Raw genomic sequence first — 17509 nt, forward strand, 5'->3', positions numbered from 1 at the left:
CACAGGTCCCACTGTGTAATCCTTTGTTCTCTGCTCTCTGCTGACGACTAATCTCCCCCCTCCCTCCTTCCCTCTCCATAGGTTACACAGGACTTGACTGATGTAAAAGAGTCGTGATTTCCTGATAATGAGCAGTGGATGAGAGAGGAGGGGGGGGGGCCTGGAGAAAGTCTTTTTGAATGCAGATAATGGCATATTTGCCTAATAAACCCAATTACAAAGTTTATTAAAATCGCCTGTACTGTTGATGTCTGCAAAAAAAAAATGTCAGTGACACTTTAAAGTGCATGATCACCTTTAGATTTCCACTATTATCTGTTTGGGGGTGACTGCTTTATGTTTTATTTTTTATAGACACAGCTTTTTGTGTTGTTTTCTCCAGATTCGAGGAATGTTGAACTGTTATTAATATTTCCCTGGAGAAGGTTCCACGTCCTTGGCGCTATCACTTAAAATAGCATCTGAAGTGTATTATTATTTCCACTGTGCTGGCTGAAAACTATATAGAAAACATACATATTTAATGAACGCAGAGAGAACAAACTGAAGGGCAAATACCGGGACTCATGTACGGGATAGTATCCAGTTACATCGGGAGAAAGAATCGGATTATTTCTAGAGGTTATTGCAATATGTAAAGCAATCCCTGGAGAGCGAAACAGTAAATCTAGGAGATGACTTAAAGGGGTTGTCCAGCAAAAAATCTTTTTCTTTCAAGTCAACTGGTTTTAGAAAGTTATATAGATTTGTAATTTACTTCTATTTAAAAATCTTAAGTCTTCCGATACTTATCACCTGCTGTATGTCCTGCAGTAAGTGGTATATTCTCTCCAGTCTGATACAGTGCTCTCTGCTGACACCTCTGTCCATGTCAGGAACTGTCCAGAGCAGAAGAGGTTTTTTTTAAATGGGGATTTGCTACTGCTCTGGACAGTTCCTGACATGGACAGAGGTGGCAGCAGAGAGCACTGTGTCAGACTGAAAAGAAAACACCACTTCCTGCAGAACATACAGCAGCTGATAAGTATGAGAAGACTTGAAATTTTTAAATTAAAGTTAATTGCAAATATAACTTTCTGAAACCAGTTGAATTGAAAGAAAAAGATTTTCGTTGGAGTTCCCCTTTAAGCAAGTTTACAGTGGTTTTACCACGTGCCTGTGGATTGTGATAATAAAAGGCATCATGCATCTGGCAATAGACCAAATTTTATAAAATAGTGTAAATAACAATTTTGATACTAACCACAAGTATTTAAGATATCACATATATAGTATGCATATTGTGCACAACATATTTACCCAAATATTTCCATTACAAACATACCAGTTGCCTCCAGTTTTAATGAAGTGTTTCATCTTATCCAGGTTACTGTGAACTGACTCACTTGCTGATATACTCAGGTGCCAACCCAAGGAATACAGACAATTTTGGTCAGGTAAGCCACCAAGTGCTTGGAGTAAAACCGACGAGTTTCATCTGGCTTAGTAATTGTAATTAAAGTATTGTATTGCCCCCCCAAAAGTTATACAAATCCCCAATATACACTTATTACGGGAAATGCACATAAAGTACTTTTTTCCCTGCACTTACTACTGCATCAAGTCTTCACTTCCTGGATAACATGGTGATGTCACTTCCTGGATAACATGGCGATGTCACTTCCTGGATAACATGGTGATGTCACTTCCTGGATAACATGGTGATGTCACTTCCTGGATAACGTGGTGATGTCACTTCCTGGATAACATGGTGATGTCACAAACTCTGTCACAAAATCTGTGTGAGCTTTTAGCTCTGTCTCCCGCTCCCTTCTGAGACAGATGATGTAAACTAGTCCCTGGCAGGCTTTATCTTCAACATTATAGCTTCTTTGTAATGCTGGGAGGATTAATCACAGTGAGTTCATCAACAATCTGTCCTCAGATTAATCCTACCAGGGGGAGACAGAGAGAAAAGCTCACACACTGATTTTTGTGTCTTCAGCAGAAAGCAGCAGCTGAGAACTGGGGGGAGGAGACTGAATAGATAATTACAAGTCTGGAATAAATTGTCAGTCTCATCATGGGCAGCAACATATCAAAAGTTATGTTTGAGTGGAATACCCCTTTAAGTCTAAAGGGGTTATCCAGCATTAGAAAACATTGCCGCTTTCCTTCCCAAAACAAAACCACAGCTGTCTTTACGTTGTGGGTGGTATTGTGATTTGGCTTCATTAATTTTAATGATACTGAGTTGCAATACTGCACAGGAACTGAGGGAAAGAGTGGCCCAGTTTCTGGGGAAAAAATGATGATATTGCACTGTTCTGATGAAGGAAGACCTATTTACTTCCTGAAACGCGTAAACTCTGTGCTTTGTTAATAAATTATATATTTAATGTTTTCATGGTGCACATTTGGATTCTTTTTGGGACAGCGCTGTATCTAGTACCATCTTTTTCTTGTTTTTTGCTATCGCAACACTATGGCCGTCATATGGTTTCTACACATTCTCTTATCACCTGAAACCTAGCAGTATCTGTATTAGTATCTGCAGTATCTGTATTAGTATCTGCAGCATCTGTATTAGTATCTGCAGCATCTCTATTAGTATCTGCAGTATCTGTATTAGTATCTGCAGTATCTGTATTAGTATCTGCAGTTTCTTTATTAGTATCTCCAGTATCTGTATCAGTATCTCCAGTATCTGTATTAGTATCTGCAGCATCTGTATTAGTATCTCCAGTTTCTGTATTAGTATCTGCAGTTTCTGTATTAGTATCTGCAGTATGTGTATTTGTATCTGCAGTATGTGTATTAGTATCTGCAGTTTCTGTATTAGTATCTCCAGTATCTGTATTAGTATCTGCAGTATGTGTATTAGTATCTCCAGTATCTGTATTAGTATCTCCAGTATCTGTATTAGTATCTGCAGTTTCTGTATTAGTATCTGCAGCATCTCTATTAGTATCTGCAGTTTCTGTATTAGTATCTCCAGTATCTGTATTAGTATCTGCAGTATGTGTATTAGTATCTGCAGTTTCTGTATTAGTATCTGCAGTATCTGTATTAGTATCTGCAGTATCTGTATTAGTATCTGCAGTTCTGTATTAGTATCTCCACTATCTGTATTAGTATCTCCAGTACCTGTATTAGTATCTGCAGTATCTGTATTAGTATCTGCAGTATGTGTATTAGTATCTCCAGTATCTGTATTAGTATCTCCAGTATCTGTATTAGTATCTGCAGTTTCTGTATTAGTATCTGCAGTATGTGTATTAGTATCTCCAGTATCTGTATTAGTATCTGCAGTATCTGTATTAGTATCTGCAGTTCTGTATTAGTATCTCCAGTATCTGTATTAGTATCTGCAGTACCTGTATTAGTATCTGCAGTATGTGTATTAGTATCTCCAGTATCTGTATTAGTATCTCCAGTATCTGTATTAGTATCTGCAGTTTCTGTATTAGTATCTCCAGTATCTGTATTAGTATCTGCAGTTCCTGTATTAGTATCTGCCCTGAATAATAAAGGTAATAAAGGATTTCCATCTATTACATGTGACCTCTCTTGATCCCATGCACTCGATGTTATCAGGCCACAGTGGTAATTAGTTAATTACACAGTATAATAGTAGGTAACACTGAGTAGGCCCGGCCCAAAGACACGATACATATTGATTTCTGTGAATCAGCAGATAAGTAATGGACACGCAGTTCTTTCTTGTATCAGATTGGAAAGCAGCCCTGTTTTCTTCCTATTACTTATATACATCACAGCTACAGCCGGATTCACACGTATGCAAGATATGCTAACCACTGGAGAACGTGTTTGTCCCCCACTGAACACTCCTGCCACCACTTCTGAGATGGATTAGTCTCAGCAGTGACAGCCCGCTCAGCCAATCACAGGCCATGGTGCTGTCCCGCTTCAGTCAGTGATTGGCTGAGCAGTCTGTCACTGGCGAGACAAGTCCATCTTGGAAGCAGCGACAGGAGAGTTCAGCTGGTGACCTGAAAATGCTGCAATGGGACCCGGGGGGGGGGGGGGGGGCGTGGCTAGTTAAGAATAGCATATGTTCTATGCAAGGGCAGCAATGTATCACAAATGGCTGCAGTTAACCCTTTAACCACTTTGTGACATGGGTATCAAGGAGACCTTTGTGTGACGGATATACAGTATCTGTACCATTTTATACAAATAGCAAAAGTTGACCCAAACAATAGTAAATATTAGTTACTCAGGTTGTTGATGTGTTGATGATCAGGGCCAGAGCTATGATAAGGAGATGGATAAATCACTTTTTTCCTCTGTATATACAGTATATTCCCCTTAGTAGTATGTACTGTATTTTTAAATAAATAAATATATAATTAGGAGCATAATTCGTTCCGGGGCCGCGCTTGTAATCCAAATCCACTCTTAAACCAAAGCAAATTTTCCCATAAGAAATCATAGAAATGCAGACAATTGGTTCCACACCCCAAAAATAATGATTTATTATTCTGTTATTATTCATTATTATTATTCATATAACATGTAAAACAGATAAAACAAACATCCAGAAACAGCAGAATCTGTGATATTATAAGTTACTGTACAGTAATGGAGAGGATGGGAAACACAAGGACTGACAGAGACTGCAGGGAGTATGAAGGAATGAGCAGGACAGATGTGGGCACATACATGCAGCGCTCTCTGTCCGGGGAGAGAAGGGTTACAGCTATGGAGAGATTACCTCCACAGTCCTGTCCCCTGATGTAAGCCCCAGCCTGGAGTGGATCTGCCATGATTAGGAAGGTGAGAGAGACTTCCTGGGTCACAGTACAGGGCTGTAGACCCCGCTATGCAGACCATGCCCCTCCTCTTCTCCCGCTCCCACCCAGTACAGGGAGCTCCTAAACCAAAGCAATGCTCTTAAACCAAGTCACAATTTTGAAAAACTGTGAGCTTTTAAACCAAAACGCTCTTAATCCAAGTTACTCTTAAACCAAGGTACCATTGTTTTATATATATATATATATATATATATATATATATTATTTTTTGTAAATAAAAGCCATGAAGACTATAAAGAATATAAAAAATATTTTGTTGGTTATGAATAAGACCTCTAAGCCTCATGAATACTACTCAAGGCATGAACGGCCCAGCGACGTATGTTCTAGCTGACAGATGTAAGGTGATAGTCGGAAGTAACGACATTTGCTTGTAACCTTTTCTAAATAAAGAACAAATGGAACATCTTGTTGAACCCTTACAGCAGAACGTTGGCTGTGTGCCTGCTGGCGGAGACTGTGAGAGAGTTCCCTGCCGCATGCTTCTATATACTCAGCAGCATGCTTCTATATACTCAGCAGCATGCTTCTATATACTCAGCAGCATGCTTCTATATACTCAGCAGCATGCTTCTATATACTCAGCAGCATGCTTCTATATACTCAGCAGCATGCTTCTATATACTCAGCAGCATGCTTCTATATACTCAGCAGCATGCTTCTATATACTCAGCAGCATGCTTCTATATACTCAGCAGCATGCTTCTATATACTCAGCGTGTCTGACAAAGGTGGGGAATGGACTTAAAGGGACAAATTTCCACTTTTTTTTTCTTCTAGAAAGGGGCTATTATATTTGCTTATAGTTCCTGTTTTTTTCTATTAACCACAGTATTGCCTATTGGTCATATTCCCATTGACTACAACTGAAACACAATCAAGATACTAAAAAGCAATAGTGTGTAGAGTTGTTCGAAATTTTCCGATAACCGCTTGTTTTGTAAAACCATGACTACAATTACAAGTTTTGCCGCTGCGTAAATGCTGCTATATGTACATGTACCCTGGCTTTGGCTGCTAGGCAGAATACTCTGTGCCTATTCAGTTCCTGACAAGAGGCCTGAATTCTGTATAACATGAGGAACACATAAAACTCTAGAAATCTGACCAAATGGTAAAAACATACAGCTAAAGAATGCCGTCCTGTCTCCAGATGCACATAGCATTCCATAGCATTCCACCAAAACAACGGGAACTTCTTTGTACTGTGTTAAGTTTCGTTCCCTCAGAGTTTAGGCCCTTGATCAGACATACTGTAAAGAGGATTAAAACTAGTATTAAAGAGACTCAGTCAGTAGTTTATGGTGTCCTATCTCAGGGTGGCATAAACTAGTGATAGAGAAGCTAAACAGAATGATGTATCACTTACATTGTTCTGTGCAGCTGATCCAGAGATCTCCTCCTGAATAACATGGACAATAAGTAGTCCTCTCCATTATGTGCATGAGCTCAATAGTCCTGGATATTTATGAGAAGCAGAAAACTCCGCCCACTAGCTGCTGATTGGCAGTTATCTATCCATGCTGTGTATAGGCAGTCAACTGTCAATCAGCAGCTGGAGGGCGGGGGGAGGTGTCTGGCAGGAATCCTATTCTCCTGCATATTAGGAGAACGGCTGAACAGAATGATGTAAGTAATACACCGATCTGTTCAGCATTTATATCACTAGCTTATGCTGCCCTCATTTAAGGTGGAATAAATCTAGTGACAGATTCCCTTTAATAAAGAGATTTCCTTAACACTTTTTTTACCAAGCATAACCACGTATCTTAAAGGGGTTATACAAAAACATGGCCACTTTTGTACCACTCTTGTCTCCAGGTCAGGTGTTGTTTGCAATTAAGCTCCATTTACTTCAATGGAACTGAGTTTCAAACCCCACCCGATCTGGAGACAAGAGCAGGGGAAAACTGGCCATGTTTTTGTAGCGCTGGATAACCCCTTTAAAGCTGTGTCTATAGATATAACCTACAGTGGGACATACCAGCCTTGTGTATAGATACAACTTACGGTGTACAAAAACACACAAATTAAATAAAATTGTAAGACCAAATAGCCCATGGAAGAGATGCCGTCCCTTTACAAAGTGTAAATTTTATTTTTCTCTGCAGACCCCACTACATTTAGCAGTATTAAGTGAAAATCTCCCTACTGTTCAGCTGCTATGTGAGCAAGTAAGTCACTTCCATCCTATCTATCTATCTCCTATCTATCTCCTATCTTTCTATCTATCATCTATCTATCTATCATCTATCTCCTATCTATCTATCTATCTCCTTCATCTATCTATCTATCTATATATCTCCTATCTTTCTATCATCTATCTATCTCCTATCTATCTATCTATCTATCTATCTATCTATCTATCTATCTATCTATCTCCTATCTATCTATCTATCTATCTCCTATCTATCTATCTATCTATCTCCTATCTATCTATCTCCTTCATCTATCTATCTATCTCCTATCTATCTATCTATCTATCTATCTATCTATCTATCTATCTATCTCCTATCTTTCTATCTATCTTCTATCTATATATCTCCTATCTTTCTATCTATCTTCTATCTATCTATCTCCTATCTTTCTATCTATCTATCTCCTATCTTTCTATCTATCTATCTATCTCCTATCTTTCTATCTATCATCTATCTATCTATCTCCTACTTCTATCTATCTATCTATCTATCTATCTATCTATCTCCTATCTATCTCCTATCTATCTATCTCCTATCTATCTATCTATCTATCTATCTATCTATCTATCTATCTATCTATCTATCTATCTATCTCAATAGTATAGAATGTCATGTGGTTGAAGAACAAAATATTGCATTGTCTATACAGAGTTCCTATATTGTCTCCTCTTAGTTGTCAGATAATTACAATGACAGACAAATCTGTTTTTGCCCCTAGGAAGGAGTTGATTTGGAAAGTGAAGATAACAATAGGAACACCCCATTACGCCTCGCTAAGGGAAGGAAAGCAAAGCAAATCGTTTTTCTTCTACAAAGTGCTATTGCTATTATGCAGTCAAAACAGCTACACGCAAGGTTTAACTGGACGTGAGTGATGTATTATGTTACACCCTTCTCTGTGTTCTTACACTGCTGCTACTGAGCATCATGGCTGACACTGGGCTCACAATAACCCAATCAGGGAAGGCTCAAAGTTTTTGCAACACAGCCTCAGGCTGGGTTCACACTACGTTTCTGCAATCCATTTTTTTCATCAGTTTTTTGCAAAAAAAAACAGCGGATGAAAAACGGACCGAAAAAACGAATGCATGTGTGTGCATCCGTTTGGATCCATTTTTCCATTGAATTCCATTATTTAAAAAAAAAAACGGATCAAAATAGATCTGTTTTTTTTAGCGGACACAAAAAATGAGGTTTACTACGTTTTTGTGCACGTTAAAAAAACGGATCCTTTTTTTTTTTATCGTGGAGTTCAATAGAAAAACGGATCAAAGTGGATGCACACACATGCATGCATTTTTTCCATCCGTTTTTTTGAAAAAAAAACGGATTGCAAAAACGTAGTGTGAACCCAGCCTCAGCGGGTCCCTTATCCATCCACTATGCACCCATCATCCACAAACTATGTCAGGACGCTACAGACATTTCGGGGAGTTCACCTTTGTTAAGCGCATATGTTTTTGTGGATCAATCACTTGAGACACCACTAACATACATAAACAGACATTGTTGGCAGAGACACTGACTGACTGATTGACACTAACTGACTGACACAGACACTGACTGACTGACACTGCCTGACCGACTGACACAGACACTGACTGACTGACACTGACACAAAGCAATTAAAGCTCAGTCTTCCTCTGTCGGGCTGCTCTCCACACTGTTAGGTTGAGGACCTTCAGGTCATGTGATCAGGTCCTTCACCCTTTTCTCTCTGTGCAGGTCCTGCTCCATCTCCTGTATATTTTGATGTTCGGCCCGCTCACCCTGCACTACAGTGAGCAGGCTGAACATTAGAACACCGGGCCCTTCTTCAGGCCCCTAGATTTGCTGTGGGCCCTGGCACTTACCTAGGTGAGCCCTGTGCTGACGCCGGCCCTGGGCCCAATTGTGAGTCTGATGACCCAAACTATTAGACCTATAGTGAGGCTAGGCAGTTCATACGCATGTAAGGATAGGTTCCCTTTAAAGGGGTTATCCAGCGCTACAAAAACATGGCCACTTTCCCCCCGCTCTTGTCACCAGATTGGGCGGGGTTTTGAAACTCAGTTCCATTTAAGTAAATGGAGATTAATTGCAAACTGCACCTGAACTGGAGACAACAGTAGGGGGAAAAGTGGCCATGTTTTTGTAGCGCTGGATAACCCCTTTAAGAAGCCTTCTGTTTCTGTATGGTCGTCATATATATTCTATTTATTTACTTATTATAGGTTTATTTAAATATATGTCATACTTGATGCATTTGTTTTAAGCTAGCTTATTTTCTTTTCTTTGCAGTTCATGGTGTTTTGGTCGTCCAGGGAAATCAAAAGCCCCCATAATATTCTTTTATGGCAATCTATTGATTTGGGGCTACCCAACCTACTTTCTTAAGGTACTGTTATTGGTGCTGATTCCATATACCACAGGGGTAAGGAACCTTGGCTGTTGCAAAACTACAACTCCCATCATGCCTGGACAGCCAATGATGTATCAATTACCTGGACAGAATGATGTATCACTTACATTGTTCTGTGCAGCTGATCCAGAGATCTCCTCCTGAATAACCTGGACAATAAGTAGTCCTCTGCATTATGTGCATGAGCTCAGTCGTCCTCAATATTCATGAGAAGCAGAAAACTCCGCCCACCAGCTGCTGATTGGCAGTTATCTATCCATGTTGTGTATAGTCAGTTAATTGTCAATCAGCAGCTGGAGGGCGGGGGGAGGGGTGTGGCAAGAATACTATTCTCCTGCATATTAGGAGAACGGCTGAACAGAATGATGTTAATAAAACACCGATCTGTTCAGCATTTCTCAAGATCAGTACAGTAGGATTATAATATAGGTTGAACTTCCTTTTTTTTTTTTCAACCTTATTAATTATGTAACTATGTTTGTTGCTGATTGCTTCTTCTGTGCAGACGTGTAAATCATTGCCAGTCAGCCGCACGTAAAAATGGGAACTATGATGAGGTTAATAGACCCTAAGCTTATGTGTTGTGGTAATTGATCTCTTTGAGGATAGTGCTGACTTAATGTTACTTTCTCTTCTTATGTCCAGATCCTGCCCGCCCTATACAGTGCCTTCTGGGAATTTCATATCATATTCTTCCTCAGCAATGTATTGATGTGGATCTTCTTCTTAAAAGCATCCTTGATGGATCCCGGCTTTCTTCCTCAAGACACTGAAGAATATCACTATGCTGTCAGGCAGGTGCTGTATTATTGGTACAGATGGTAGACTGACATGATAATGGATGGAGGAGATTGTATGTCCGTAACACATTGATTAGTAGTTTCTGCTCAGTATACTTCCAGTAATGAGTGAAGGAACATGGCTGACTTGGTGCTGTGTTCTTACAAGACATCCCATGAATCTGCACCGGTTGAGGCTTTCAGTTTGGGGTCATGTATATGTCAGTAACTAAGCAATAAAAGGTTCGGTCCTTCATGAATTCACATACTGTACATTTCTTATGTCTCCATTATGAAACAGTACTGTATGAGAAGGAAATCATATAAAATATATTTAAAATGATATACAGGGGGTTCCACTAATGCTGCGTTTACACGTAACGATTATCGTGCGAATTTGCGCGATAACGATCAAATTCGAACGATAATCGTACGTGTAAACGCAGCGAAGGATCAAACGACGAGCGAGAAATCGTTCATTTTGATCTTTGAACATGTTCTCAAATCGTCGTTGATCGTTCGCAAAAAAATTTGCATTGTGTGAACAGTTGTTCGCCGATTTAACCAATGTGTGAGATAGGCTTAAGCGATCACAAAACGAATCTTCCGTACGATATATCGTACCATCTAAACGCTGATTGTTATGGGAAAAAAAATCGTTACTCCGACATCGTTAATCGTACGATCGGGCCAATTATTGTTCCGTGTAAACGCAGCATAAGGGTCTTACTAGACAGGCTGATGGCTGCCTGATCAATATTGTAAATGAGTGCCGATCTGCTACTGAGCCTATTACACAGCCCGATAATAGTTTAGCAAAGGCTGCACAGACATCGTTAGCGATGTCCGTGCAGCCTTTGCCCAAACAGTTAATACATTACCTGTCCACATTCTCAGTGTTCTCCTACTGTGCTCTGCTTTTGCTTCCAAGTCCCGTGGATGCAGCTTCAGAGCAGCCTGTCTGACCTGTCTGGCCAATCACTAGCCGGGACCACTGTGGCCAGTGATTGGCCGAGGGGCCTGTCAGCTTAGACAGGCCTCCCTGAAGCTGCAGCTGCGGTGCCAGGATGCATGCAGAGCACAGGAGAAGACCGGGAACGTGGACAGGTAATGTATTAACTGTTTGGGCAAAGGCTGCACGGACATCGAGTCACAATGCTGGGAGTGAGGGTGATGTGTGGAGGTAGGAGAGGTATCACGTACAGGGGAGGTCATCCAGCTGTGTTCTGTGCTCCATAAAAAGGAGGCTGCGCTCTGCTGGAACTTGTGGTGCCTTAGGTGTGTAATTATTAGAGATGAGCGGACTGTCGGACTTTTGGTCCGGCGGCATCGGCGCTCTCTCATTATGCCTTTGATTCCGGTCGCATACTTGCGCTCCCGCTAATATGTGGCCAGGATATTCCAGGGAATTCAACAGGGATTCCCTGGAATATCCTGGCCGCATATTCCCGTGAGTGCAAGTATGCGACCGGAGTCAAAGGCATGATGAGAGAGCGCCGATGCCGTCGGACCAAAAGTCCGAGCAGTTCGCTCATCTCTAGTAATTATCCGTACTGTAAGGAGTCATCCTGGCCCAGGGCAAAATGCAGAGAGAGAAGGCCAGGACATAGATCAGGAGCAACAATACAACAGGAGCAATGGTGTGGCATGTGTATGTATGTATGCGGGGAGGGGGGGGTGGGGGGTCAGGGTCAGTTCACAGCCCTGCTCAGGGTCCCCTCGTAACATTAGCTGGAATGGTCCATTAGCAGTCACGCATGTCTGAACGGATGCTCCATATTGAATGCTGAATCTTCTGGTAAGTGTGTCCAGCCTTAGGGTATGTGCACACTATGGAACCCGGTGCATGAGCCCTCCCATAGACAGTCAGTATGAAACAGAGGCTGGCGGGATTCCACGGTGGAGAATTCCAACGCGGAATAACGCCAGTTTTACTCCGTGTGAACCCAGCCTAAGGCTAAGTCCACACAACGGCCATATTTCTTAACAACGACCGTTGCTTTGAAATACAGCCGTTGTTTTTACACAGTGTGAACCTAGTCTTAGGGTGAGTTCACACAATGTACATTTTATCACACACAGTGTATTGAACAACGACCAGTTGAAATAATTGACGTGTCAGTTGTTTCCAGCCGTTGTCCACTGATTTCAATGCACGTTTAAATGCAACAACAGCCATTGTTTTTGAATGCCAAACAACAGCTGTTGCCCGTACATTGTGTGAACATAGCCTTAAGGTAAGTATAAAATGTACATGACTGCAAAGAAAACTGAAAATCAGTGAAATTTTCTCCAATATACAGGAAAAATCTTTTGTCCAAGAATGAACTTTCAGAGTTGTTTCCCATACACTTTATACAGGTTCAGCCACCACTACAAAGTGTATAGAAGGTCTCCTGAGACTCCACGGAATAATAATGTCAGTGAAGATAAGGGTCAGGTGTGATGGAATTTCACAGCCCAATCCCTTTGCTCTCAGTGAGATAAGCTGCCGCCAGAGCTGTATACTTTTTGGAAGCATTTCAATATATTGAAGGAAACCTAGGTAGTAACTACATTGTCAGCATGTAACTTAATAGGGTATAGTTGGTTTCCAATAATGTTTCCATTTTCATTACCAATGTTAGAAATATATTTTTTAAACAATTAACAATATTTAACTATTACTGTCGTTTTAGGCTATTAATTTTAACGACTGGAAAAATGGCAAAAACCCTCTAGGTAGACTATGTCATACCTGTCATCTCGTGAAGCCTCTGCGTTCGAAGCACAGTTGCATGACAAACCGCTGCGTGGCTTATTTCGACCACTACTGTCCTTACGTCTACAATGATGTCGGTGAACGTAACAGGTTTGGACGCGCTTTTGCTTATAATATACTGTGATGTCTGAAGCCGATAACAGCACAAAACTCAATAAGTGCTTCACATACTACACTGATTCCTCTGCCAGAATAAGGCTGGAGGGGAAAGCACTTATCATCCATAGCTTAGCTAGAGCTCTAATGTGTTTCCTTAAAGTGTCACTGTCATTTAAATGTCACTTTTCAGAAATCAATAAGTATCAATAGTACAAGCGATTTTAAGAAACTCTGTAATAGATTTTATTAAGCAAAAGAGTTTCCTTCTGTACTTAAAGTGACTCTGTACCCACAATCTGACCCCCCCCCCCAAAACCGCATGTACCCTCAGATAGCTGCTTTTAATTCAAGACATGTCCTGGGGTCCGTTCGGCAGGTGATGCAGTTATTGTCCTAAAAAAATACTTTAAAACTTGCAGCCCTGTGCCAAACGGGAGTATCTGTGCCCTAACTTTGCACCACCCCTCCGTCCCTCCTCCCCACCCTCTTTATCATTAGGAATGCTCCAGGCAGATTGCCTCCTATTCCCCACCTGTGTCAGCCTGGCACATGGGCTGGATCGTTAAGGACCTGTGCAGTGTTCAGCATGAAGAAAATGTTCCAGTGGCATTCCTAATGATGAAGAGGGTGGGGAGGAGGGACGGAGGGGGTGGTGCAACGTTAGGGCACAGATACTCCCGTTGGGCACGGGCCTGCAAGTTTAAAAGTTGTTTTTGAGGACAATAACTGCATCACCTGCCGAACGGACCCCAGGACAGATCTTGGATTAAAAGCAGCTATCCGAAGGTACAAGAGGTTTGGGGGGGACAGATTGTGGATACAGAGTCGCTTTAAAAAGCTGTTTTTCTACCTCCCCCCCCCCCCTTCAGAAGAAGCAGGATTTCAGAGTCCATTATGCTCTATGGAGAGGGGGATGAGAGAGCCCAGAGAGGAGAAAAGGCAGCCCTGCACAACACTACATCCTGCAATCTTCTCTCACCAAGCTCCAAGATAAGAGGTGACCTTTCCGACCAGTGAATTCACTGTTTTATATGACCAGACAGTCCCCAAACAGCAGGGCTGTTTCTCTCCTCTTCCTGCTCACTCATCCACCTCACCCCCTCCATAGGTTATAATGGACTCAGGAGAACCCGTTTTCACTTTGCTTCTCTGTATTAAGATGACCTAGCCTTGCCTGATAAGAAGTGAGGGGGGGAGGTGGGAAAACAGCTTTTTGAGTATAGAAAGGCTTTTTTTGCCTAAGAAAAACTATTACAGTTTTAAAATCACTTGTATTATTGATTTCTACAAAAAAAAAAATAATAATAATAATTAAAGCTAGACTTTAAGGTTAGGTGTAATATCCCAGCACAGGGAGGACAAGCTCTGTCTTCTGTTTATCAAAAAATATGTAAAAAGTGTATTGACGTATATTCCAGATGTTGCAGATAATATTAGCCATTAATCCACCTTTCTCTATTGCTTTTACCTTACAGAGCCTACTTTGTGGGATTCCTATTCACCATGTGCATCAACTGCCTCCTTAGTATCTACCTGTGTTGGAACTTTTTCCAGGTCGAAGGTGAAAGTCTGTTAATTGGACTCGGGGGCCTGTTTCTCGCTGTCATTGGTTTTATTTCGGCTATGATGACTGGAATGTGTGTAAGTAGTTGTCCACATATTAAAGCGAATAAAGTTAGTATCGCCCTAGGAAAGTTAAAAGGGAACTCTGGTTGAGAAATATTTATCACTGTCCATTCCCCACCCATAATCTCAGCTTGTTTGTAATAGCTTTCTATTACATAAATTGGTCCGTTTGTCTGCAGCATATCCTGACTCACACCCTGAAGCTGCAGAAAATCCTCACTTCCTGGTCCACTCCTCTGTCCTCCCCCTCCCTTCTGAGGCAGAGGTCACATGGTCTCTGTCTCTTCTGTTGCCAAGCAAGCCGTAACACCTCATCTGTAACCTCACGCACCAGTGACATCACACATTGACATCACACACTGATCACTTGGCCAAGGGTGGGGAAGCAACAGCCTCTCCTGAGCAGTAGAGGGAAAAGGAAACATTGTTGTTTCATCTCTCTCTAATCTGTTTATGTAGATTAATATGCAGTAAAGTCCACGGCACTCCAAAAGTTGCAAAATACTTCCGTACGGCGGTTTATTCAAAATACATGTGAAAAATGCAGCATACGTATGAGCAAAACGTTTCGATGGCCGCCTTCCACCATTTTCAAGCTTGGCAGGCGGCCACCAAAATGTTGGGTTCACACGCATGCTGTATTTTTCACATATATTTTGAATAAACCACCGTACGGAAGTATTTTGCAACTTTTGGAGTGCCGTGGACTTTACTGCATTTATATACATTACAGTCATTGATCTGAGACCTGGATCTGCTGGCACCCTTTACTACCTTTTTACAGGGTGCTGCTTGGCTTTGCTTTTATGTAGATGAATAGAGATTGGGGGATATTTATGAAAACTGGCATACTTATATTAGGCCCCGCCCCCTTTTCACCTTCAGGAAGTCCACATCTCTTAGTGAATCCGGTCGGCCAAGCGCCCGAACCTGCGCCCCGGCGTACTAAATCTAGATTTGGATCATGATTTATGCCTGCGAGCAGGCGTAAATCATGATAAATGAGGCGCGGGAGGAGGCCACACCTCCTCCCCACCTTGTCACGCCCCCCAAGCTCCTCCAGCCCGCCTTTTGGGTGAGCGGGGCGTACGGCAGGCGTACGCGGGAGAAGGGGCCAATCTGCACCTTCTCCCTGGTGTATACCTCGGGCGGACGTTTGATAAATGTCCCCCAATATGTTTACCGTGTGAAGCAGATCAAACCAGTGGTGTGCAGATACTACAAGACAGGGGTGGGTACCCAGCAATTGGTTCCGAGGTGCAATGGATTCTGGGTGATATAGTTTCCCGTCCTGGTGCCATGATGTAAAACTTGAATTTGGGGCTAGAAGTAACATAGATAGGTGGGAAATGTGTCAAACGGTCGGTGGGGGATCGATGAGTGCAACTACCTGTATATGCTTTTGTGCATTTTTTTTATGGGATCGCTGAGGTTCCCCTTTAAAAACATGAGTTGATTTGGTGCAAACTCTTCTACTTTGTCCACGTGGTGGATTATTTATATGATTCTTTGATATATTTGGGAAAACCAACAAACTCATTGCTCTAAACTTTAACAACAGCCGCTGGTTGAAGAGGATGGGAAGAAGACTGGAGAGTAACCATCCACACCCCCAACCGGGCACAGTCTGGCCCACAGGGGGATCATTTAACCTCCTGGGGATCAGACAATAATGTTCTGCAACACCCCCCCCCCCTTCCCAGTAACCTGGCACACAGAAAACCCTGTATGCAGGGTCTGGCTCCTGCTCCAGCAAGGAAGGGGTCACTGAACTCCTTCCTTTCTGAAGTGGCTGCATTTTGACCCAAACACGGACTTCCGCAGTGAAGTCCATGTTCGCGTAAAAATGTTGACCCAAAAAACACCAGAATTTCAAAAAGTTAAATTCATACACAAAGTCAAAAACACAAAAAAAAAAAAACAAAACTGCAAATGCATAAAAAGCCAAGCACTGCATTGCCATTTTGTGGCTTTTTTTTTTTTTGCGTAAAAAACGCCATACAAAAATGATGTGTGAGGGCCCCCTTATGGAAACCAGTTTATTGTCAGGATCAGTCGGCATCCGAGCAGTGCAGCAGTCTATATGAGCTTTCTACGATGGATTTCTGAACCTACATTTCATCCTTACAGCTATACATGGCGGCTATAAACTTAACAACAAACGAGAAAATGAACGCAAAGAAGTATTGTTATCTGATGGACGAGAGAGGGAAGTTTTACAACCCATTTGACAGAGGACTGGTCCTCAACCTGCTGGAGTTCTTCCATTTAATTCCACCACTTCCTGAAGAGAAACTTAGAAGGAAACCAATCAATGAAATCTAATGCTGCATCTGCTGAGCTGTTTCTATGTTTCTAGGATGTTATTTATACCGCTATTTATACAGATCTATTTTTATGGTGTTTTTAAAATAAATTGAATATATACGCAATGGTATTAAGTGTGTTGGTTATTGTCTTCTTACTCACAATTCATATTCATATTCAGATTAAGGCCATGTTCACACAACGTATGTTTTACATAAATCACGGAAGTTGTTGCAATTCGCAACAACGGTTGTCATTTATGCAAAACAAATGTTGGATTTGAATGAATGGAATCCCGTCCGGAGCGTATACACATAGTATACACTCCAGCCAGGATTCCAATCTGGCTGCACAAGAAGCTGACATGTCAGTTTTCTGCAGCCGCTATTCATTGAAGAACCTGTCGGTTCAAACAATGGAGCATGCGGCTCCGGCCACATGCTCCATTGTGTGCAGTGGTGAATACAGCAGAAATGAAGGTCAACTGCAGTACCGGCCGGGATGATATTCAGTGACACCTG

At 41.7% G+C, this 17509-nt stretch overlaps 1 protein-coding gene across 2 annotated transcripts in view; it reads left to right on the forward strand.

Annotated features, from left to right (window-relative positions):
- LOC138797061 (uncharacterized) overlaps positions 1-17113 on the forward strand; it is a 45114-nt gene extending 28001 nt beyond the window's left edge. For both annotated transcript variants that reach the window (XM_069976833.1, XM_069976834.1), the window contains exons 4-11: positions 1366-1436; positions 6929-6991; positions 7734-7882; positions 9296-9392; positions 10062-10214; positions 12874-13046; positions 14531-14696; positions 16812-17113. In XM_069976833.1, coding sequence (XP_069832934.1) covers positions 1366-1436; positions 6929-6991; positions 7734-7882; positions 9296-9392; positions 10062-10214; positions 12874-13046; positions 14531-14696; positions 16812-17006 — 1067 coding nt within the window. In that variant the 3' untranslated portion in view covers positions 17007-17113. The remainder of the gene's footprint in view (positions 1-1365; positions 1437-6928; positions 6992-7733; positions 7883-9295; positions 9393-10061; positions 10215-12873; positions 13047-14530; positions 14697-16811) is intronic.
- The last annotated feature ends 396 nt before the right edge of the window (positions 17114-17509 follow it).

Source organism: Dendropsophus ebraccatus, chromosome 7, assembly GCF_027789765.1.
Source record: "Dendropsophus ebraccatus isolate aDenEbr1 chromosome 7, aDenEbr1.pat, whole genome shotgun sequence".
Taxonomy (NCBI): domain Eukaryota; kingdom Metazoa; phylum Chordata; class Amphibia; order Anura; family Hylidae; genus Dendropsophus; species Dendropsophus ebraccatus.